We start from the raw sequence: 26,720 nt of genomic DNA on the forward strand, positions 1-26,720 counted from the left end.
AAACAATATATATACAAAAAATTTCAACAGGTAAAACTTTTCGATGATGGTTTCTGCTGAAGGGTGACACTTAGAGTACATTCCACATAACGCCCACATTTTGTATCATTTCACCTCAGGCCCGAGGAAGATACGAACAATCGTTTGACGTCAACGCATCTCGTTAACTTCGTTCATAAAATATTAGTGAATCTATGCAGGTTTTCATTAAGGCGTGGCGACAACTCAAACAATAGAGCTCAAGATGTGCGTTCCACCTGAAACTTTCGCCTACATTAATAGGACGAGAATTTCAGCGGCCACGGGCGTTAAATGGGAGGTAACCTTGGAGGACATCTAGAACAATCTAATATCAACAAATTTAAATAATTTCTTGAAGAGAAATAATTTTAGACTAGAATATATTTTGCAGTTAATTCTAATTTTATTCCACAAAGTCAGATATCTAAAAATTTTTTTAATTAGAATTATATTTTCTATTTATTATATGTTGAAGTATGGAGTCAAAATAAATATATTGTGAATATTTTTCGTAACCAGAAACCTGTTGCTATTTGCTTCTAACTTAACAAAATACAAATGGAAAGTAATAATGACAGGCTGTTGATTCAAAATTAACTGTAAAATGTCGACAAAAGACAAGTGATATTGTGATATTTAAAATTTTATAATATTCGATATACATTTTTTTGTGAGAATGTTTTTTAGAAAACGTTTTATTTTTAATTCAACATAAGCGTATTGGTTCAAAATGTGTTTTCAACGCACTATGAAGCACCTTCCTTTCTACTATTCAGAAATCATGTTTTTCTATACTTAATATACATATTGTGATTATTTTGAAAGAGTAATATTAAAAGAAGGCGTTTTTAAAACATCAATATTTTTAAACGAATAAAATGTAAAGCCAATTTGGGTAGGACATACTTTTTTTCGAATAACTTTGTTAATGATACGTACAATGTCGATTAAAATAAAATTGCTATGCTATATACAATTAGAGAAAACGAGTTTAATGAACGTATCTACTTTAGTAACATTATTTATCTTTGCCGTGAAAGTATGCTAATTGCCGCAATGAAAAATTCAAGAGCAGTGAGATTATTTGAAAATCTTAACCTTTACAGTACAACAGTAATATTAACACTGTTGCTTTAAAGCAGATTGGATAATTTATAAATTAAACTAATTCTGTAAAAAAATATGTCCTCTGTAACATACATTGGCTTGGCACTATATTTACAAAATATGTCGAACTTTCTACCATAAGTTTTTGAGGAAACCGAACATAGGAAACGCTGTGCTATCATCTAAACTCTATATTAAATTTGGGTCATGTACCTGCGCTGGTGAACCCCGAGCGCCCCCCACCGCTCGACCTTTAACAGACCTTCTGTGTACCTGTTTTTATTACTATTACATTTTTTTTTAACAATTTTAAATGATTACAATAGTAAACAAGTACTTATTAAAAAAAAACAAGGAAATACGTATTTGAATGACGAAAATCGGAGCACTTTATTTTAATTTTTTGTTAAATTTACGATTGTCTAGTAATATTCGGAAGGTCCGAATAGGGTCGAGCGCGGGTAGCTGACCCAAATTTAACATAGAATTTGAATTGCAGCACAGTGTTTCCTATGTTCTGTTTCCTTAAAAACTTACGGTATAGTACAGTACTAAATGATCTACTGGGTGGGTTAGAAAATTTTCGATTTGTCTCATTTCTACCGTTTGTCTGATAATTTTATATTGAACTGTAAATACAATTACATCAACACTCACATTAACTCAAGTTATTGTCTTCATAAACAGTTTATTTCAGTCTGTAAAGATAATAACCTGGTTAATGAAATGCGCTCGGTGTTGGTGTAGTGGTAAAGTAAATAGTGTACTTAGCACGAATGTCTCCAACAGGTTCAGTAATTCAAAAATTGTTATTCACCAGAGCTGGTTTTATATGAAACTAACAATAGTTAGAAATATAGGCGGGATTTATTTTTTTGTATAGTAGATACAAATACAAATACCCGAACAAAATAAAATTCATTTGTAAAATGTAATAATTAAGATAATTATATAAATTTTTTGTAAAAATCTTCAACTCCAAAATTTTGTAGTTTTTCATTTCGTCTATTAACCTAATCAATCTTAATGAATCAAATAGCAAGTATTTATAGAAATAACAATTATGATCACTTCAAAGATTAAAATCTATTCCAGTTATTTTTATTATATTAAGTTAGTGATATAAGAGGTAAACGATGTTAAATGTATAACTGTTGAGGAAATTTCGGTCAAATACAAATTACTTTATTTTTTTTATCTGAAATAACGTAAATGATTTTAATCAATATTTAGGATAACAATGAATATGTGCTCTGTTATTTGTACTGATCTGATGGAATATTTCAAAAAAATTCTAAAATATTTTACTGCCGATGCTAGGGATGTTTCAAAAATATTAGTTAGGCATTTCGTTACTTCTTATTGCTTGCTTGAAACTTGAGGGATTATCTCACTAAAAATATCATTTACTATGGTTATAATTTGTTACAGTATTTCATATTTCTATGATTTTACTGGTTAGTATATTGTCATTTTAATAAAACTTTTAAAAGATAAAATGTATGCAGTATTATAGTGAGATAATGGCCCTCAAGGTAATTACATTTAACAATGAGTTTCGGTAACATTACAGATTTGGAAAAGTATTTGATAATAATAATATAGGTAAATAAAAACCAAAATTGTATGCTATAATATTTGACAATAAAGTTTTAATTGATAGAACTATGGAAATATATCTAGAATGTAAAGTTCTAGAAATACTCTCTAAAAATCAAGCGGCTATTAAAAAACTGAGCTGTCTTGTTTTTAAAACTGACATGGGAGTTCCCAAGAATGATGAAATGGACAAAAATAACGGTTCTTCAAAAAGAAGCAAAAAAACAACACCTATTATTAGCTGACAGTGTTAAAGGGGCTACAACCCAATAAACAACGTAGTAAAGGTAATATAAGGAGAGTTTTGTATAAAACACAAAGTAAATAAATATGGTCAATAACTTTGATCTCCTTTGAAAACCAAACTGTACGTAAGTACTAGTACAAGATTAGTTGTATGTATTTCATATGATAACACTATTTCCAAATCTGTATCCGAACAACAACTTAATATACATTTTTTTTCTCGTTTAGGGTAACAAAGTAGAATATATACAAATAAAAGATATTTAGCTATTGTCTGTTACAGCGCATCGGTTAAATTCAAACTACTTGCGAAATGACAAAATGTACTTTTTTAAATATATTTTGAATAAAAAAATGTCTAAAATTTTATTATGTTTATTACCGAAATTTGTTGTAAATGAAAACATTTTTGATTTGGCTTGAATAATTCATTGGACAAACTCAGCAATTGTTTTTTTTTTCTAAAAATTCAAGGCGTTAATAAACATAGTTTCACGAAAAAGAACATATGTAACGAAAAATAAATTTACTTTGTTGTATTGATACACTTTCATTGCTCATCTGTTTTACAATTGATAAAGTGAAGTAGAAACAAGTAATAATTAATACTTGGATTAAAGGATTTTAGAAAATGATATATTTAGGTAATTCATTTCACCATTCAAATATTATTACAAATGTGAACATTTCAATAATCTTCAAATGTGCTGAATGGATGTGTAATTGTATTATCATAAAGAATTATAAAATACATCCCTTACAGTATGTATGACAGGAAATAATTAATTCATGTTTACATTAATAAAAGATACAGGACATTTATTATATTTAAAATGAACATTCCTGTAAGCACATAAATAAGCAAATATTTTTCACGTTTCAACTAAATTTACTGTAGTCAACAGATTTTATGAATTTTAGAAGATATCAAGTTTATTTTGGTTTCTCTAAAATAATTTTACGTAGCAGATTTTGACATCTTACTTGAAATTATTAGAAATAAAAATTTATAATTGGTTATCATGTACTTTTTCTTCTTATAATTTCCCAATACACTTCATTTCAATAGTGCATTTAAAAACAATATTATGGAAAAACTACTATATAACAAGTAGTGTGTATGAGATGGGAGTGATATAAAGTTGGTAATCTTGTAAAAATTCTGAATATAGTGTTATAGATTGTGTGACAAAAATCAGACATTTCAAATTCAAAATACTTTTAATTCGTATCAGCGTCGTTCTTAGAATTTTTCCAAATTTTTCAATCTATGGTGAAGCGAAGCAACCTGATTGGTATAAGCGTAATGTTTGTAATTCATTACAACTAAGAAAATGTTTCCTTCGTTTAGAATTTAAGTGGTGGTAGTCGTCGGATACTGGAACATGGTGCCACATGTTAGTCCCGCCGATCTGACCGTTGGTCGAGGAGGTAACTGGGGGGTTATTTGGCCAGAATTAACCTCTCTAGTATACCTTGGCGAGATGCTTGGTGGTGGTGCTGGGACTATCATACTGAAATAAAAAACAATGTTATTTTATTCTACCTTATTTGTTTGTAATACCTTTTTTTATAAATGTCAAATTCCAATAATTATTTGTTGTCGATTGGTACAATAAATAGAAAATGCGAAAGGACTGCACAAATTGACTAAATGCATCAAGAATGAATAGTAAATGGGAAAGTAAGAAAACCACGAGTATAGCGATAACATCATAGTTAATGGAAAAATTATATTATGAACAAGGGAGAAGCAACCAGGCCTACAATGAAGAAAGAGTGTGAAAACAGATAAGCGAATTCTGTAAAGTTCAGGTTTAGGCATATTCATTTTCTTATAATTAATAATAGTTAAATGAACAAATTTCATAATATAAGCAGAGAACCAATTATGATGCATTAATACAGTTACATAAATCTTACCTGGTCCCTCCATTATTCGTCAAAGTATGTTGTGGATGCGGATGTAAGGTAGCGTGCCTCCTCATATGAAGTTGAGAAGTATGAGTCGGATTCAATCTCGGTAAGGTACTGTGTCCTCCCAAATTGGGAAGTGGGTTGAAATGGTGAGGATAAGAATGGGAATGAGAGTGAGAGCTAGGAGAGGAACCTGGTTCTCTTCTAGGCGGCAAAGGAGGAGGTGAACAATCACGGGGTATAGAGTTGTCACGTGGTGGAAGAATAGGGGCGTCTGGCGCCTGTCTCATCTAAAACAAATGCATATAATTGAATTAGAGTAAATTATATATATTTTAAAAATGATTATCAAATTAATTCAATTTTTATAAACCATCTTGTTATCAAATGTAGCTTACTTGTTGTGGTGAACTTATTTCGGGACTATCCCTTCTTCTTCTAGGGGGTAATGGTGGAGGCGGAGGAGGTGGTGTAGGCGGTAATCGAGGACTTATGGGTTCAGTAGGAAGGTGAGGACCAGGTGAAATGGGACTATGCGGTCCTGGACTATTGGGACCACCTGTAGAGCTTTGGCTGTTGTGGCTGAATCTTTGAGGTCTATAGAAAAGAAAGAATTATTCCTTTAAATAATTGAATGAAATTTTCATTATTTATTTTTTTATTTATGTCTCACAAAAATGTCATCTTTGAGGAATATTAGATCTGAATTAGTTTAATCAGTTAAAAATGTGTCAAAGCTTTCTGAACTTTCAACGAATTTAGTTCAATGACTGATTATAGTAATTTTTTGCTATGAAAGGTTAAGATATGTATGGCTGCTATGATTAAACCAAGTTTCTTCTAAAGAGTCAATAACTTGAATGTTGCTTCCAAAAAATCGAATAATTCAAATTATTGATTTGGTGACATATATGTTCAAAACCAGTAGTTACATAACTAAATTTTCTATACTTACATTGTTGGTGGTGTTTGTTCAACCCTAGATGGTTTGAAAGATGTTGACATGATTGAGCTAACGCTGGGACTTCTCGTGTGATGGAACCAACTGATAATTGGATTAGATGCAGCAGGAGAGACTGGGCTCAAAGTTGGACTATTCTGACTGGTACCCAATTGTACCTAAACAAACATTATAGCATAAAAATTTATAACAGAATTATAAATGTGAAGCTGCTGTATTGATCTTATTATATAGAGAAGAAAAATACTTACAGATGCAAATACACTGAAATCATTGTCGGATCTGGAAGAATCCTCGCTCTTAGAGTCATCACTTTTCATTGTAGAATTTAGAGTTTGATTTACAGTATTAGCGAGGGCACCAGATACACTCTTCACAGTCTTAATGGCTTTAATACCAGGACTTTTTAAATTCAGGTGCGGCCATTTTCTTGGAAATTTTGACAGTACCTTACTACCCCTTGGTTCGATTTCCAAAGACTTTTGATATAAGTAGTTACTGATTTCCGTATCGTTCATTTCGCCAAATGGATTTAAATTTTCGAGAAAATGCTGCAATAATACTTTTATTAGAACTCTTAAGTGATTTTTGTATAATACTTTAACACTGTTCGCTTCCCCTAACAAAAAAAAATTCATAGTTAACTAACAAATATTGAAGAGGGTGTTTCAATAATTACCTAAAATTATTAAATTAAATAATGTAATAATGTAGAAAAGCAAATAAATTCTTTCTTTCAATTATTTACTCAAATCTCATTAATTAGAGCGCCCAGAACAAAAATTAAGGACCAAACATCACGATTTTTACTGAGTAAATTTAATTTACGCTTCCCAGTATACAGTATTGGAAAAATTTTAACAACTGATTAATTAGTTATATAGTATGTTGTATGTATAGAAAGTGTAGAAAAATAGTAACTGTTGTTTTAAAATGTAGACAATCTAGGAACTATTTCTTGAGGACACAATCAAATGAATGGAGTCTTGTGAGATTATGATTAAAAATCATTTAACATAAAATTTACATGTTTCAGCATATAAATACAATTTATATAATGAACAATTAATTGTTTATATTGAGATAAGAGTATTAAGCACCTTTTCCCTATAGACATCACTAACAAACTTTAAGACTCCTGCAAAACAGTTGTGTATTAACTCTGTGGAACGAACGTTGAGATAAGTATAGTAATTATATTGGAATAGATGAGGTGTGGACCAGTGTAAATACTAAAACTCACCCTAATACTTGGCTCTACGCTAAAACAGTATGGTTGATTTTGATATTGTTGTATTTCACCAGTAATTTCAGCAACTTTTCTACGTTTAAAAAAATTTATCAACTGCGTGTTTGGAAGGAAGTCGGGATTACCCTCTTCTATGTGAAGAATGTTAGTGAGGTACATGCCCAAAAAGGGCACGCATGGTGGGTTGATTGATCTCAATTTTTCTTGATACTTCTTAAATCTATCATCACTTTTGCGGCTGTCTTCAAGAGCTTTCCGATTTTGTTGAGTCAGTGCCTAGTAAAAATTAAAGAAGAAATTACTATTTCTTATGAAATGTTTCATTATAAGTATATGCTTTTGAGATAAGTTATGTTATACTTACAGCAAACGTGAAGTTCAACCTATATACAGATGCAGATCCCAAGGCAGACACTATTGCCAAAACTCCATTAAAATTGTTAATTTCATTCAAACATATCATAATCTCTATGATCCTGTTCATTACAGCAACCCTTTCTTCCAAATTTTCTGCTTCTACTATATTCTTTTCCAACCATCTTGTGAACTAAACATAAAGACAGAAAATAAAAACGTTAAATCGGCGCATACAAGCGCAAATCATACCTTTCTTTAACCAAATACATATTGTAAACTAGTTTACTTGCCATACACAAGGACATTATTACATAGAGACTAAATATTTCATTTTTAATCCCATACAATTCTGGACTGTTATTATTTAGAAATTGTTAATAAGTAAGAAAAAAGCAACAATACATACTGAATACACTGTTTACCTTCAGTCTCTAAAGACTATATGTTGGTTATCAAAACGCGCGTCAGACAGTGTAATTGCGAGAGTTTGTTGTAGACAGTGTATTCAGTATGAATATAGCCAACGATTCTAGAAATTTCAATTCAACAATAATGGAGGTATATGGATTTTTTTATATAAGATAGGTTATCTATAACAAGAGAATACAAGGTACCATCCAATTTTGTTACTTGGTTTATATTTTATTGATATTTAAATTCACATTGGTATAGTTTGATATTAACCACAATTATTTGAAAAATTATATCAATATTAATTAGGTAGAGGTATCTAAATAAAACTGGATATACTTAAACAAAAATATTGTAAATTACACAAACAATTATAAAGTTTAATAACTTCAACAGAATATAAAAATAAATTTAAAAAAATTCATAACCAAATACTTAAGTTTACAAATAATATTGTTAAGTTTTCAGATAAAAAAAATAGTTTTCGATTTTTTTAGTTAAAAATAAACTTTATTTAATTTTTTGAGCTACTATATGTCAGTTTTCTATTTGCTATTTTCTCCTAAAATTACTGTATATATAATTTACAGGAAATTCTTATCAAATAGGATACAAATATTAACAGTTGTGAAGTTTTATATACTCAAGAAAAAAATAGTAGAAGTCAAAGAATAAGAAATACTTACATTTGTTGTATGTTTAATCATCTTCAACAAATTGGGACTAGTAATTTCTTTCTCTTTTTTTGTCCACACAGTACCCACTAACTCAGAAGGTTTGATGGTTCGATAGAGATCAAATTCAAGAATTGTGAGTTGCCTAGCTATTTCCACAGGATGTAGAGTAAGTATACCATATTCCTCTTCTGAACAATTGATATGTCTTTCTATAGGTGGAGGAGGATCATCAAATGCAAATTTTATAAGTCTTTGGTTGTCGTTTTCCAACTGAAAAGTGATCCAATGTTATAACGAATTCAATTCTTGTAACATATTTTTTGTTTTTGACTGTTAAATGGAAAATATATCCATCTCTCATATTAATTACAGCTTTAATAATAAACAAAAGTAGAAAATCTCTTCTAGATTCTATAGATTGATTTAGTTTTTGAGATATAGAATCAAGAAGTGAATTCATCTCGATAGAAAATTAACAATATTTAAAATTACACACATCATCAAAATCAATTTGTTCACTGTCTCTCTTCCAAATTGACTCATCAACTGATTTGACAGCATATCAATAAGCTTTTCTATCTCATGATACTACTTAATGAGCCATACTACAAATCTTGATGCCCAAACCCTCTGTTTTAGTGACAAGAAACCACACCGATAAGCTGTTACATATATTATTCTCTAGTATTTTAATTAATGACATATAAAACAAGTGGTATACATTACATACCTTCCTTTGAACTATTTTGATGACACTGTCTACCCATTTTCGCATACTTTTTCCATTCACTGAATCTAAAAAAGCTTGTAATTTGACCAGAAGAATAGGATCCCTTTCGAAGTCGTAAAAGTGATGATCTACCCAATGTCGTAACACATTTAGTACCCTTAAATACAGAAACATTTACATTTAAGAATGTGAAATTATAACGTAAATACCAATAATGTACAATTGTATTTACCTTAAAGTAAGTCTCCCATACATTCATTTGGATAAAAAATTAAGGAACTCAAAGTAAAAAGGAAGCTTTGAATTTAAATATTGAAATTATGTATTGATTGATAGATTAACAGACAAAAATTACCCTTTATCCTAAAATATAATGAATAATAAAACTATAACTTTTCAGTAGAAATATAGGCAAGAATTATGTGGGCAGAGTGAACATTCTCCTTTTCGCAGTTCTTGTTTTGTATATTGTAAGATCAAACCTAACCAAATTTGGAACATTTTATTCTACTGTATAGGTATTGAAAACATGAAAAAAATTGAAATATGTTCACATGAATTTTTTTTGGGATAATGTTCATGAAATGCTTAAGGTGAATAACATCTAAATAGCTTTTCAATTGAAAGATGCGATATATACTATCATAGTTTTTTTATAGATCTATAGAAAAAAAAATATCGCATCATTTATTTTTTTAATTCTTAACAGCATTGTTTTGATACCTCCAATAATTGTCTTCATATTTTAACCAATTTAACCAAAACGTTGACAAATTATACATCAAAAACTTTCTTATAAAACATTCTAATTAAACCACTTGAAAATCCAATAAATAGTTTAACGTGAAGAGATGAGCAGGAGGATTTTGTTTTATAATATGTAGTACTAAACCACTCGAATTTAACGACATTCATACATGACAAATAACAGAATTATTCAATCAGCAATATGTATAAAACTAGAAGAAAAAACTCACAAAGAATTTGGGCAAAAATATGTATGAACTGCAAATAATAATAGAAGATTCTGTAGTTAACGTAATTATTAGATTCACTGATTACTTTATTTATTACCCAACTCAACAAAAATTTTTTTGTTTTTTGTCCTAAAGTTTATATTATAATCTTTCAGTCAATTATACACAAATCGAAAAGAAAATATTTTTTTTGGTATAAAGTTTGTTTTTGTGATAGTTATAGAAACAATACTAATTTTAATTTTTTTTCATAAATTTCAATTGGTTAGGTTATATATTTCAAAATACTGCAAAACAAAGCTGAAAATGAATAAAAGTTAGTTGAAGATATACTAAAAAATTTTAATGCTACGGGGGCTGCAGGATGTCATTGAAAGTTCATATGCTCCATATCAATTTAGATAAATAAAAATGATATGGGAGCGTATTCAGAAGAGCAAGTAGTTTTCATAAGGACACTATGAACTTCGAACACCGTTATCAAGGCCAATATAAAGAAATCATGATGGGAGACTATGTCTGGAGTTTATAGAGAGAAAGTACTTATGGACATAAAAGAAAAAGTAAGAGTGTACATTTTTAAAGTATTTTTCACTTTTTTGTAGTAAAGCTTGATACAAATTATAAACATATTTATAAACATATGTATGGTTCTATCTTCATATTAAAACCACAAATTTTGAGAAATATCGTTTAGCCGGTTGTTTGAATACAAAAGCAAACTATTCTATGTTATATAATTTTTTTTGTGTAATTTATAAAACTATTTTGTGTTGACAAGTGTTATTAATGTACACCGTAAATTTGCAAATTAAGCCAATAAAGAAATATTTTTAAAAATCATTAATTGCTAATAGCCCTTTGATGATAAATTGAAACAGCAATGTCATACCTGAATTGTACAGGTTGGCAATATTCCTTTCTATATTTCTTCCAATCCTCCCTCTGATTACTCTTCTGCATTTTATCAGTATCACAACAGTCTTGATCGTAAACTAGAGATGGGTCAGGTATTTGAAATCGTTCTATTAACAGTTCAAGAAGTTCCATGGGGGAACAGAAACTTCTATATGTTGTCAAAAAGGTTCTAACAAATTTGGGATCGGCATAAATATGATAAGTCAGTCTTTCAACGAGTTTGTATAAAGTTGCACCCTAAAAATTATTAGTGAAATAAATTGTGAGAAAATCGTAGTTTGGGGTAGGCCCTTACTTTAATAAGAGGAACTCCACCATTTTCTCTTTGTTCGAGTATAATGTTATCTTTAGAATCAGGCTCGGCGAATTTATACAACTCTGGAGGAGGCAGTTTCAATGGATGTTTTCTCTCAATATCTGATAGGATACTATCCAATACTCTTTCTAACATAGATCTAAAAAAAATATGGCATCATAAATAGTTGTTTGTTTATATATTTCCTATCAAAATTTATTTAAATAATTCTCCTATTATTGTTTCGACCCTTATGTATTTTATTTTTCTAGGGTACATCACTCTATCAATAAGTTATAAGTAAACAATTTTTCGACTTCAAGTAGCCCCGTTTTTTATATCTCTTTCTGATATGATTGTGAATCACCTTTTGTTTATATAATTATAGCATATCTTCTTTTCTTTTACTATCACCTTTACAGGTGTCAGATCATGGTTCCAGTTTCTCTTGTACTCATTTCTTCCACCATCTTTGATCTTTTATCATTATCCCCAGTTCTTCCATATTTTTCTCATTTTGACCCCAACTCCTTTATTTGATCAATGTATGCATTTCTTTCTTGCACTCTCTCGATTTTAAGGGTATATCCAGCCTCTAATTGTTTGTCATTATTCTAATGCTATGACTAGATTAATTCAGCTATTTTTTGTTTATTGTTTTTCTTATTGATTATAGTTTTGTGGCTTTTGTAACTAATTTTATATTGTGTATTTATCTCGCATCATTTATTTTCATTTTTCCATTCATATATATTTTCTGTATTCCAGTATTGTTGTAAATTGAATAGTCAATTTTTCTAGCTATTTCTGCATTAATTCTGTCTTTCAGTATGTATTTACGGTTTCTAAAGCTCTGACGTGGTATTTTATTTACTTATTAAATCAGTTGTTTTGATTCTCACTTATTATTATTATTATTATTTTAGTTTTACTTATGTTGACTAGATGTTCACTAGCTCTTGGATTTTATTTAGAGTTTGCTACTATTAAGACCACATTGTCTGCAAAAAAAAACCATTTACTCATTTTTACAGGTTACATATTCCTATAATCCATTTGTTGTATACAGGTGTTGACATCGTCTCTCTGCTTTAGACTATCTTGCATATGATAAGTATAAAAAGTACTAGGCTTAAATTGTTCACTTCTATTACAATTTATACCATTTACCTAACTGTATTTGTCCTCTAGGATTTTTCATTTCCTCTAGTATTGTCCATCAGCTGTGGCTGATTTTATAGCAATAAATACTAGGAATATTTCTTTCTGTATTGTTGACAAAAAAGGAAATAAATAATTATAGTCTACTAACCTATTATTCAACATAACTAAATCAGCCATCCAAGAATTTTTATCTTCTCCAGTCTTGGCACATAGAATAACAGACGGAGTTTGTCTAGGAGATATTTCAAAAGCGTGTTTTAATTCATCAGTATCTTGATGATCTATAATTTCAACTTTTCTTATAAAAAATCTTTCTTTGAGCTTACATTCGGGATGGTTCTGGTGATGCACCGAGCTTTGTCTTCTAAAACAGAAAGGCGATTATGAAAAACATGATATTCTTAAGTGTTCAATTGGGAAATGAAAGATTAGTGCCAAATCACGATTTTCTAATTACCTTTCCTGTTTCTAATTTTAATAATAATATGGTCTGTCATGAAATATTGAACAAAAGAGACCAATTAGGAATTCTATTTAAATATATAATTAAGACAATCAATAGCGAATACTACATAGAGTTGTTGGATCGTTTGAATGCAAAAATCAAGTAAAAACGGTCTCATATGTTGAAGAAAAAATCACTGTTCCACCAAGACAATGCATCAATTCACAAATCGATGGCAACAATGGTTAAGTTGAACTAATTACACTTCGAATAGCTTCCTCATCCACCGTATAGTTCAGATCTGGCTCCCAGTGACTACTGACTATTCATTGATCTCAAAAAATGTTCAAATGAAGAATTGCTGAAACTGCCTATTTTGAGGCAGAAGACAAATCCTTCTACAAACATCGAAAAGTTAAAGAAGCGTTGAAATGAATGTATTGCTATTGAAGTAGATTACATTGATAAATAAAATCGATTGGAAATTTTGGAAAAAATGTGTTTTTCTTAGTTAGCTACATGAATTATTGAGTGATGTGTTATCTCTCAGCTGTTCAGTTGTAATTTTATCACTAAGTTGAGTTATTGTTTCCTTTAATTCAATAAAATTTGTCGCTCTTTCAAACCGGTGCCGATAACATTTTTTTTTCAATAAACCCAAAAAAAAATTTCTTGGAGATAAATATGTGACATGAAAGGCTACTTCTTCTCAGCGTGTGATATAATTCTATTAATAAATGATTTATTTTTCTAATAATTTTTAAAAACACTTTAATTTTGATTTTGATTAGGGACTAGTTCCTGAATTGTTTGTTGTTTAAAGCAGCAGTAACAATTATTTTACTATGTATACATGTTTCAATTCATTCAAAAAAATAAATTTATTATATAGTATATTTAAAAGCCTATAAAAATGCTCAGTTTTTAGAAAATTACCTTGAGTTTGGTTTACAGAGTATCATCAAGCCGTCAAAAAGGAAAACCCTCCTTTCGGTCAGTCTTTTATTATTACTAACTTTTGTTAAAGTATCCTCTCGAATGAATTCATTACAGCATTGTCCCAAATCTTTGGAATCCCAGTTTTCTACAATTTTTTGAAGTTCTTGGATTTTCAATATAGCTGTTTGTCTTCTATTTTTTCCTTGTAGTGATGGTCCCGGATTTCGCGGTATACTTTGGCTGGGAACACAACTTGCTGAAAAGAGAATAAAGCAAATTAAAAACAGAGATTTATTTTCATCAAAGTATTAATAAATTTATAATTGGAATAATGTTTGAAATTTGAAAATGGATGAAAGATTTTGATATAAATATCTTGATACTTATGAAAAATAGGTGATTTATTTTTACAGTGTTTACACGTTGCCCTAATTAGGTAATTTTAATATGTTGTTCATATAAAATATTACGAATTGATTTAGTGAAAAAGCATACTGTATTATTTCAGTTACAACTATTTCTACCTAATTTGAAATTATGAAGCTCCATTAAATTGGATTTCAAACATTTATAGATTTAAGCAATATACTTTACCCAGAGCTATTTGTAATGGTTTTAGCAATCCCTCAACTTGCGCCAAAGTTTCTTGATCCTCACTGGAAGTCGACAATCTTCTCAATGTTGGAATGTACTCCAAATATGAAAAACAATGCCAAATAGGTCCCATGAGTAAAGAGGGGAGATAATATCTTAAAGCTAGAGGCATTCCTTGACCAGCTGTGTTTAGAGAGCTTTGGACGTCTGGACGATTGAGTAAATTGTTCAAAGTTTCTCGGCATGAAGATGACGTTACGTCTGCGGCGTATTTTATATACACGTCGAACTCTGCCGCCTCCGCTAGTTCTAATGATAAATTTAAAATTTAATTTAATTTTACTAATATTTTTTGTGAGGCACCTAGTATATAAATGTTTGTGTCATTATGTGTATTACCTTCAAAACAACAACCAATGTAAGCCATTTTCTCTTGTGCCATTTCTCGTACATCTTCCAAACTGCCTGATAGAGTGTACGTTAATTCATAAATATCCATGATATTCGAAAATATTTTTTCTATATCTTGTGGACTTGGATTTAATTTTATAATTTCTTCCCTAAAAAATATTACGAATTCATTATTTTTTCAACAGTAAAAAATTACTAAAAGAATTGAAATATTTGCTATGATTTTATTTCTTGAAAATAAAATCAACGGTAGATATGAATGTGAAGCAGAACAGCAGATTTAATATATCATCTTACCTAAATACTTTAATCAACATATGCAATTCTTTTAAATAAGCTTTTTCAGAAGCTATAAGTTCTCTGACAGTTTCTTCATAATTTAATGTTGTAGATACCATGACAGGATTTTCGATTATATTGCTACCTCCACCTTCATCTTGATAGAACATGTCCATAAGTGCCTAAAAGCAAACAATTTTTAATTTAAAGATTTGCCTGTATCATCTATTTCCTTAAATTAATTTTAATATTTGATTAACTATTGACAAATCTCCATTATCTTTAATTTTCAATCAACAAATTATTATACAGGCATTGAAATGTTGCATTGTTAGATTATGAATGTTAAGAAACCAGTCAAAAAATGTGGTAATTGTCGTAAGTTTACAAGGATTAATTTCGAGGGGAAGGGAAGAAAAAGAGAATTGTTTTTCAGTATCAAGTATGTATGAGTATGCACCTAAATTTGATTATCTTAGGAATAGAATGATTTTATTTACGGAAGATGAAAAATGGTATAATGACACACCCGTATTTTTCAAACAATAAGTGCAGTACAGATTGTTCATATAAGAAAAAAGTATTAGTTGGTGATTAAAACAATATTTCTCTACATTTATTACACCACTTATAACCAATGTAATATTTATATTCACATATAAATAAAGAACATTAGTATTTAAACATTTTAGATCACTATAAAAAACGTAAATTTAACTTTGTTTTGTTAAACTTTATAATGCAAAGGAATAAATTGCTTTTCCTGTAAAAGGCTATTGTTGAATTCCTTTCTTTTTATCTTTTTTTAATATGACTAGGAACTACTTAGTAATTATTATTTCATGTTAAATAAACAGCTATTATACCTGCAATGTAATATATATAAATAACGTAATAAAAATGCGTTTTATATTTAGTATGATAAAAAATTACATTACATAAATACACAGAAAAATGGTGCATACTAAACACTAGAAGGGTGCATCTAACTAGGCCAACATAAAAAAATAGGCAGCTTGCAACACAATAAAAGCTCTAAGGTGTACCACAAGAAAAAAAATTAGAAGTAGAAAAAATTAAGTAGCTAGTAACAGTAATGTGGAATAAAATATCATTACCAGAGATTGAACAAAAGTATGAAGCTACAATTCTTTATTCATAAAATAAGATTTCAATACATCTTCTTATCAAGTAGAGTTAAATGTTTCGCTAGATCAGAAACAAGCATAATTTTTAATAGCTCATAATTACCTCTGACGAGCAAAAAAAGCTGTAGCCATTGTTTTTTGGGTATACATTTTGAATGACTGTAGTAAAGTTTTCAGGAAAGGATATAAGATCAACATAAAGTTGTGTTTGTAAATATTAATTGTTGACCACTGCCACTCAGAACAATTAGATCATATTTATAGGATCCAACCAACTGTTTTCTTTTCATCAGCAATATTACATAGGTAGATGATAATTAACCAGATAGATATTGTGATAGTGAATAAATAAACTACCTAGTGTTTGCAATTTATTCATTTATACATTTTGGGAACTTAAACTGGTTCAAAACAAATATGGAGGACCTTAAACAGCAACATGTCCTGTGACAAAAAAGAAAAACTGCTACCACCCAATATCTTGCATTTTCACAGCTACTTCTTAACATTTTTCTATTTTATCATCATTCTCTGTGCTACATTGCTTCCCACAGATAGATGATGGAATGATAAAGGATCAGTTAATAAAAATTCCAAAATCAAATATTCTCAAAGTTCATCGTAGAAGGTACCAGAAACATTAATTAAATGATATGTTCATTCATTGTATACAGTCTATAAGAAAAGTTGACAGAATGATAATAATTAAATTTGAGATAATTAGAAGTAGCAGTGATATTGGTATTGGAGTAATTCATACAGCAGATATCACAGAAAGTTTCGAGGGTACCAATTATCGCAGCATCTACAGATCTTATCCCTAGAAGTTTGTAGGACTGACTAATTATTGTTGAGCTTAATTTTATCTGCGTTTAGATTGAAGATGGCTGAATATTACCAGCATGAGTTGGATAAGCGCAATTTTCTTGAAAATAATGATGATAAGAAACAGTATGATATAGTTATCATTCGATTAAGCTTGCAGCAAGTATTGGAGTGCATATAATTAGAACATAAAGTAAATGATACTATTTTTTTAGTTTCCAAAAAATCAAAAAAATTAATACTACGTACCATGGATGTGGGCTGAAGTGCGGCGTGGAAAGCAAAAAGCATTTTTTTTAATAAAAAGCTATAATCTACAAAAGTTACCATATTTTGTACAAAGAAAATTTTAATAAAAATACTGATAAATTTTTTTTGTGCATAAAAAATTTTATTATTAATTTCAACATATTGGGTAAATACATATCGAAATAATTTGAAAACATATTTTGTTAAAATTGATTTGACGTTTATAGATGGCATTAAGGATGTTAGGTGCATGCTTATACTTATTACTTTTTTTGAGATCTTCAACCTTTTTCATTTTCCAAGATATTTTGATTATGATTCCCATATAACAAATATTTATGCAGATTTACTTTTGATATTTGCTGAGTGGTCATTGAGTAATGGGGAATATAAAATTATCTTTCACCTTTCAAATACTATTTACCTTTATCAATTAATTTTGTATTAAATTTTTATATCAACGGAAAATCTTCAGATACACTATATACTTCTAGTACAGAATATGGTAATTATTGATAACTACTATCAATCAGGTTTTAATTTTTTTATTGTATATAAATTATTTCACTTAATAACTCAAAAACATTTATACACTTTCCACAGTCACTAAAAATCCAGATAAATGCAAAAACAAAACAACTATCAATTGATTCAGCTGCTTTTTACCAAACAATTTTATTTAAAACTTTTGGTAGGAAAATTATGCAAGGGCACAAAAATAATTTCAATGTCAAAATCCATCTCAATACTACTCTACAGTTAAATTATGTGAAATTGGTGCGAACTTTGGAGATAATACTAGACAATCAATTGGGATTTTAACAGACAAACAAAACTACTGTCGATTACGTTTATTTTTAATACATTAAACCAAATCAGAATTGTAAAATCTACAGGGCAAATATTTAAGCAGCTGACAATACAGCCTTACAAACATAAACTTATATCATTGAAATCATCAACATTATAAATTATATATAATATAATATATAAATCATTATAAAATTAAATCATATAGACTTACTCCACTCCTGCAAACTGTGCCTAAATTATTCAAAATATTGAGCTTATTTAATATCTGATCATTTGTTTGACTTTCCTAAACCTATATGATTGTACAGTATAGAATTATGGAAACGTACAAAATAAAATCATATTAAAATAATATCAAAATTTACAAATTGAGTTCTACATTTATTATAGTTGTTCCATGGTTCTTGTGGAAAGAACTTTGCTAAAAAAAGACTTTTATAAAAAAACTGATATAAACTCCTGGACAAAATTAACGGACCACTTTAAATAATCTTAATGTTTACAATATAAATACAAAATAAAACTTACATGGTTACATTGAAATAATAATGAATACATACAAATTAGTCGAATATGATCTTAACATAATTTGCCTTATTTTTTGCATATAAGTTTGTTTTTGCTGTAAATGCATAGATAAGATCTCATACCTCCAAGCTGAAAAAAAAATTAGTAAAAGAGAATTAATGCATTTTGGTCAACGCTAATACTGCGTAGGACCTCCTCTACTTCTTATCACTGCATTCATGTGTCGCGGCATGCTTGATATCAAATGTTCAGTAAAAGCTTGCGGTATATTCTCCCATTCTTCAATAGTGATCTCTACGAGATGGTTGTGATTAGAAACAGAGGGACTATGACTTCTAATCCTCTTTTTAAAATAGTCCCATAGATGTTCTATAGAATTCAAATCCAGACTGTTATGTGGCCTCTCTAATAAAGGGATATTGACATCATGTAAGTAGCCAATAACAGGTCTAGCTACATGTAGACAAGCGTTATCCTGCATGAATAAAAAATTAGGCCCAACAAACAGAGCAAAAGGCATTACATGTTCGACAATAATACATTTTAGTCACCACCAAAAGGCACTTTAGAAGAGATATTATAGCTGGCAAACCTTTCTTCTTGCCTTCACCAGACACGCTCACGTCCACCTAGACCTTAAGGTTAACTCTAATTTAATTGGAGAACAGAACTTGCTTCAATCATTGATGGTCCAATTCTGATGTAGTCTTGCAAAATTTAATCTCTGAATTTTGTGTTCTCTGGTAAACAAGGGTTTTTGGCTGGTCTTCTGTTGGTTATCCTGCTTCATGTAAACGTCTTCTAACCGTTCGAGACGACATATCGATATTTCGAACATCTGATAATTAATTTTTGTGACTCTCCCGTTTCTGAGAGCACGTTGTCTCAAAAAACGACCATCAATTTGATTAGTGCAACGTTTTCGCCATTGTCCTAGTCTTCGATGGTACTAATTCGTTTCATTATGTCGCCTCACTATACTACTGACGCTGGAATGATGTCTTCCTAAGAAACCATCATTGAATATCCTTCATTCGTGGAGAGTCGATGCTCGCACTGCTTCCTCCATTTGAAAATTTCTTTGGCGGTTTAGCTTGCATCTAACAGAAACTTTGCTTTATCAGTACTTGGCAAGAAAATTTCAACACAATTTTAGTCTAAAACGAGGTTTAATACGAATTAATGATAAAACAAGATTATATGGTATTATAGTTAACTAAAATAACAACTGTCAATGTCAAACAAGGTCCATGGCCGACTTGTCGTACAGTAAGTTATTAAGAAATAAAGAATATTGAGAAAAATATAAATGGTGCATTAATTTTTTCCAGGAGTTTATATGAGAATGCACTAATCTTTCAAATGGTAGACGACTATCAACACTGTACCTGAAGAAGATAAAGCCATTTGAGATAGTGTAATATTGCGTGTAAAAGCAAAACAATGTGCGGCTGTGATAACATATTCTGTGTTACAAAAAAACAAAAAATTATTAATTAGCTCAATGGACTAATTTATTTCCATATTTTGAGTATAAAGTATTTCAATATAAATTGTGAAAATATATGAATAATATATTGTACCAACTCATTTCAAATCTACCAGTGTAAACTTCAATAAAAGACGCGATAAATTGTAAGAAACGAATGGTCCAGTCGAATCCTTCTCCACTCTTTGAATAACTCTATTTTATTAGCAACGAAATCGGTCAGTTTGTGTAAAAAGTTTGTTCAGTAGATTTAAAAAAAATTCAAAGGAAATTCAAAAAGATAAGTTTATAAATTTGAAATACTTAAAGAACCCTAAAGTCATTGGGAGATAATTTTTGTATTTTTAAGCCCACTCGACCACACCATATGAAAAAAATTATTATTGTTATTATTAAAATTATTTCCTAAATAACTTTCAACTTCCCGTTTTTAAAAAACTTTTTGATATTGTCTTTGGGAAACACCAATTTTCCCGAAATTATGTGCAGCGCTTGTTTTCTAAATTTATACATAACATATCCGAAACAATGTAGCTGTGTTTCAAGTTTGGTGCGGTGCAATACAAACGCATTGTATATATTGTAAGTGAATGTTAATACTATAATGATTAATACAGAGACAAATATTATAATCTTTAGTATTTATCATAGGCGATAATGGAAAACAAGAAAAGAAAGCTACCAAAAAAAGCATTTCCCTGGAAACTACAATGCAATTAATTAGCAGATTGGATACTGGTGAAAGTCAATCTCAAATTAGTGCTGCTTTAAATTTGACAATTTGAACAAAAATTTAAGAATAAAGAAAAAATACTGTTATTGGTAACTGCAACATTTTAGAGGAAATGGAAAAACGTTTGTCTGTATGGATTGACGATGAAATTAATGGCAATAATATTGTCTTGAAAAAAAAAAACAGACGGAGAAGAGAAGCAATCAATAAGAGAATTTTGGAAACACTACAATAGCATGAATGCTGTAGAAAACATAAGCCTTTCTTGGAATGAGATAACAGAAAGATCTTCAAAACGAAAATGGAAGAGCATTTGGTCAGTTTAAATTAAGGGAAAAGACATTAGTCATCTGTCGATAAGGAGTTTATAATGGAATTAGCAAAATAAACCGGTTTAGATGAGGTATATGCCGAAGAAATAATTCAATAAACAGCAGCTAATTTTTCTAATGATGAGCTCAAGGAATTAACTGACCAAGAAGAAAGCAAAAACATTGATTATAGTGGTTTCAAAGAAAAGCAAAAAGAATTTTTTATAAAAAGGAGTTTGACCACTATAACTGGAATTATGGTCCAATGTTCAAAAGCATTGTTATAGATACTTCATCCACTTATCAACAACAGAATGCAAAAGGAAATTGCATACTACATTAGAGACCTTCTTGACAGAAAGGTAGAAAATTGGAAACACTTAGAATTTTATTTGTTTATATTATTTTCATTTTTGTAAAGAAATAAATGCTTCTTTTTATTTTTATAAAAAAAAAACAATTTTTAAATTCAATACCTAACCAATTTTCTGTTAATCTCCAACTAATCCCATTATTTACATGTTAAGATAGCCTTGTTTAGTACTGTTTTGCATTATTCTCTACTTTGATGAAATGTATCCAACGAGTTAAGTGAGGTCTTACTGCATTTAGTTTAGAAAATAAATACTAGCCAAGACAATTCCTCACTCACACATTCCCACTACACTCTGGAAAAGTGAATCCAGTATAATTTAACAGTTCTATTGAAATTTATACTGGTAAAATAGAAGTTGGTTTTACATTGATATTTATTATTATATGTTTTAAAAAATTTTTTTCAATACTGTTTGTAAATTGAAAATTTTAAAAAACGTTTGAGAGAGAAATAAGTATTACTCTTCATATTTCTTCAAACTGCGATTTGATTTATACCAACTCCTAAATGGTCAAAAAATATTTTTCTTTTTAACCACTTTAATAATCCCTAGTTGGTTGTTGTTTCTATATATAGTACTTGCCTCAATACTTAATTACCTTAATAGCTGCTTGGTTAGTAATTTCAAAAATTACCACATATCTAATTTTAAATGATGCTGCGAATTGAGAACTCAAAATAAAATTGTTCACGAGTTTTTTTTAAATGCCAACATTTCCATCTTTTATTTGATCTTTACCGTGGTTAAAAATATATGGTACATTATAACTCAAATGTTGATAAAGTATTTCCATATATTTTTAGCCTTGACGAAGATGTAATAAAATATAGAAACTTTGGCATTTTAAAAAACTCTTGGAGAGTTTTATTTTGAGTCCTCAACCAGCAACAGCATTTGAAATTACATACTAGAAAGGACAATAATAACAATGACACATATCTAATACCAACTTATAATTATATACTATATTAATAATGTTGCCCTTGCATAATTTCCCACAAATTCCTAGCACTAACACATTGTATAAAAATATCAATTACTTACTTTATCGACTTTCATTGAAATTTGTACATCCTGGTAGGTGATTTCCATATGCTTTATATTCTTAGCATAATTTCCAACTAATTTTAAAATATCAGCAGATATATACTCTAAAACGGCGACCAAGAATAGAGATACAGTTGAGTCAATTTTGTATAACAAAAGTTCCTAAAATGTGAACATTAAAAAAGAAAATAAAAGATAAAAGTAAAAATACTTCAAATGCCTTACAAATTGAAATATTCTCAAGGTCATAATGAATTTATATACTAGTAAATACTAGACAAGCAATAGAAAATATAGAAATACTATTATTTATACTAATCTCAAGTTTGTTGTGAATTGAATTGATTCAAAGTATTGTCAACTGTTTCACTCATATTCAAAATATTTACTATTCAGTAGTACATTTCTTTTAAAAGTACTATATTATGAAACATAATTAGGTTCAAAAGAATAATTCACAGATTACATTTAATACTGTACTCACTTTTTGCAGTAAAGAATGAATTTTATCAACAGGTAGTTGCAGCACCGATTTTTTTTTACCTCTATCGATGGCTTCTTGCGCTTCTTTTAGTGCCCATTTATCAATTGGTGTAGGAAATGTACTTATTACCCTTTCTTCAACATCCTATAAAAACAAATGAATTAATTTCAGCTTGTTTAGGATCAAACGAAATAAGAAAAAACTAATATGTGTCTATGAAAAAATAATAACTAAATATTACTTACTTGTACAGTATGAGGACTTGGTTTGGCACAAAGCATAGCAAGAAGACGTAAACAAAGACTCTCAATATATTCTAATGCATCATCTCTTGCACATAATGAAGGATGGACTTGTTCTAGCACCTAAAATATTTAAAAAATTATGAGAATATACATACAACTTCAAAATTCAATTGATTTGCAAATTAATATTGAGGAAATTTCATGTTATTATGAACAAAATGGAATAAAACAATGAGATAGCAGATTTTATATTTCAGAAAGTTGCATGTTTTGTTGATTATTGATCGTGACTTGCCTGCCTTAATTTCTTATTTTGCCCATTATTACTACAATCAAGTCATTCCTGTACCTATATTTTTCTTAGTTTCTAGTAATAATCTTTTTTATTCAATCTTGAGACACTTTTATGATTCATACTGTTTGTCTCCAAGTATTAGGAATTTTTTTTTGGATTTAATTACTTCACTACTACACATTCGTCCATAGATAATTTACTTTGGAAGGTCTGCTCTGCTTACTTCTTGTTTCCAATCTTTTACTAAGTTAAACATCTTTTCTAGTATATGTGCAATTCTTTTACAATATTTACCAAATAAATTGTGGATATATTCTCTTGGGTATTGTGGTTTGTTGTAAATAATCCAGTTTACTTCACACGATTTTTTTACAAAAGTATCCCTATGGTTTTTAACCCCCTTTTCATACAGAAATATTGTAACTGATTTACTTCAATCTGTGTATTGCAATGCTTCCTATTTCAAGTTAGTTATCAGTTCTTGGTCTTCATCAATTTGGTTTACTAATAATATTCGTTTCAGACAGGTAATCCCCTACTCATTATCATCACACTAAGAAAGAAGGAGGAATACGAGTGTATTTTATTCTATTATACAAAATAAATTAATAAAAATACAAAGATTAACTTTCTAATTATCCCAAAAAACCAAAGTCGGATCTCGAATTAATATTATTATTCATTTAGTAGGTATATACATTCATTGCCAAAAATTATTCACATATCAATTTATTATTTATTACAAATGTTGAAGTGGTAAAATCATTTGAACTTCATGATTTGTTTAACACAGACAATTTAACAAAGATAAAAATTACTGCAATTTAAAAACAAATGTCCATTCTAGGATTTATGACTCATATATTAAAATTATTTGATGCATCTATTAAGATAGTTTGTGTGTATATAGGATAATCAATAACATATTTTATTGACTATACAGATTGATAAAACAACATGATGTATTAAAATATTTCAGCCAAACTGGAAGATGTAAAAATTAAAATGAACCTCTAGCTTTGGTGTTTTCTATGCAGTAAATTTCTGTTTTATTTATTTGCAGAAACTTTTTGGCTATTTTTAATTTTATTTAAGTGGCATATTATTGTTTGCTAGTTCTTGTGAATCTTCTAATCTATTTGTATATTATTACTTCAAGTCAAATCAGTGTATGGATTATTAATTTTTTTATTTCTTTGTTACTTTCCGTTTTTATTAAATCAATACTTGTCTTAAGACTGCTCTTACATACTTTTAGTTTACATTTTTTGAAGCTGATATCTCTAGAACAAATTCTAAAACAGTCAATTTTAGATCCAATTAAATAATTAAAAAGTTTTTATTAGAAAAATCATTTTCTGGTCTTAATTTTGGCCTCACTGTAAGAATAAGATATAAGCATTACAATGCAAAGAGCAGGAGCAAGATTTAAACATTAAATATACTACTTACTGTTTTATTAATACTTGTATATTTAAATATTAACTGTGTGTTAGTTGAATTTGCTGTATAACATCATGTTCTCAGCAAAATATAAGTAAAATGGGCAGGTATGTGAATAGTATTGTTTAATTAAATAAAAAAAAGTTTTTGCTTGTTTATCGTCAGTATTCACCAGTGACAAATATGTTTACAGCGTATGATTTAATTTTACTTTAAATGGAACAATAATACAATAACTTTATGCAAAACATAAAGATGCAAGTATCAATACATACATTATAAAAATGAAGTAGTACATGTTACTGCTTAAATTACCTACGTGTTTTAATTATTTTAATTGAACGACAGACAAATTAACCAACTGTATGGTATTTGAAAAAGAAAACTGATGTTATTAATAATATAATAAAAAATCTATTAGCAAATATCTAATAGTTTTGGCAATGATATGTGAAAGATTATGCAAGGGATCACAAGAATAAAAACATATTAAACTAATATTATGGAATTGAAAATTATTATGTTAAAATCTCCATAGTAAAAAATGTAACAAATCAATGCTTACTTTTTTTAAAGCTGAGGTTAGGAGCCCTTTCCATTTTGCAGCATTTTCTTCCGAATTAAAGTCGTAAATATTATCTGCTGCGACGCCAGTATTCATATTTTCTAAAAGGAAGGACTGAAAAAACTGGGAACACTTCTACTAAGGGCCACTCAAGATACACATAGTCCTCAATTGATTGCAACTCAAAATTACAGAACAAAAATAATTTAATTAGTTTATGTTTACGTCCAGTCGCACTTATGCACCATTATCTTTGTTGTTTGAATGAAAAATTCTAACTTTTTACCGAAAGTGGACAAAATACAATCACTTGATTCTCGCCATTTTAGTTTTCTACTTCAGGTCATATTTTGTCTCCCTCGAATTAAATATACTCATATCTATCTTTCTTTTTCTGAAGAACACAAAGCAACCACTGCGCATAACACAGTTCTCTTTTGTCTTTTCCTTGCTCGCTGTCGGCAGTATTCGCTGCTCTTCTTTTCCTGGAGATGCGTAAATAGTAATGGAAATTCCTTTTTCATGTATGCGTATTGGTCCTAATCGATATGAGTCGACTAATCTTAAAATTTTGAAAGAAAATATAGAACATATCAAAATACATTATATTATTATTTATAATAACTTAATGAACATAAGTATGAGAAAGATCTTCCGTATATTCTAGAGGAATATGACACGTATGTATTTGTAAAATAAATATCAGAAAATGTAACATTAAATCAGAATGATTTAATTTAAGTTATTTATGTAATAAATTGGAGTATGAGTGAAGATTATAGCTAAATAGAAGTCAGATTAAAAAAAAATCATGAAATGAAATTTGATGATGATCGCACTAGTCCGTGATTTAATCGCTCCTATGAATATC

The 26,720-nt window shown here is 29.0% G+C and overlaps 1 protein-coding gene across 2 annotated transcripts; it reads right to left on the minus strand.

The window, feature by feature from the left end:
• Nucleotides 1–2,312: 2,312 nt before the first annotated feature.
• Nucleotides 2,313–26,406, minus strand: LOC130900504 (protein son of sevenless). Of its 2 annotated transcripts, XM_057811190.1 has the most exons (21): nucleotides 25,850–26,351; nucleotides 23,547–23,666; nucleotides 23,302–23,445; nucleotides 22,815–22,979; nucleotides 17,520–17,531; nucleotides 15,316–15,479; nucleotides 15,007–15,167; nucleotides 14,608–14,916; nucleotides 14,011–14,269; nucleotides 12,778–12,993; nucleotides 11,466–11,625; nucleotides 11,145–11,407; nucleotides 9,276–9,432; nucleotides 8,555–8,815; nucleotides 7,465–7,647; nucleotides 7,095–7,376; nucleotides 6,103–6,402; nucleotides 5,846–6,009; nucleotides 5,289–5,487; nucleotides 4,897–5,180; nucleotides 2,313–4,487 (listed from the first exon to the last, which is right to left on the minus strand). In XM_057811190.1, the coding sequence occupies exons 1-21, from the start codon at nucleotides 25,943–25,945 to the stop codon at nucleotides 4,328–4,330; spliced, it is 4,059 nt and encodes a 1,352-aa protein (XP_057667173.1). In that variant the 5' UTR covers nucleotides 25,946–26,351; the 3' UTR covers nucleotides 2,313–4,327. The 2 variants fall into 2 exon arrangements, with proteins under 2 accessions (XP_057667173.1, XP_057667174.1); XM_057811191.1 differs by lacking the exon at nucleotides 17,520–17,531 and having other exon boundaries at nucleotides 25,850–26,406.
• Between the last annotated feature and the right edge of the window lie 314 nt (nucleotides 26,407–26,720).

This window comes from Diorhabda carinulata, chromosome X (assembly GCF_026250575.1).
Source record: "Diorhabda carinulata isolate Delta chromosome X, icDioCari1.1, whole genome shotgun sequence".
Classification (NCBI taxonomy): domain Eukaryota; kingdom Metazoa; phylum Arthropoda; class Insecta; order Coleoptera; family Chrysomelidae; genus Diorhabda; species Diorhabda carinulata.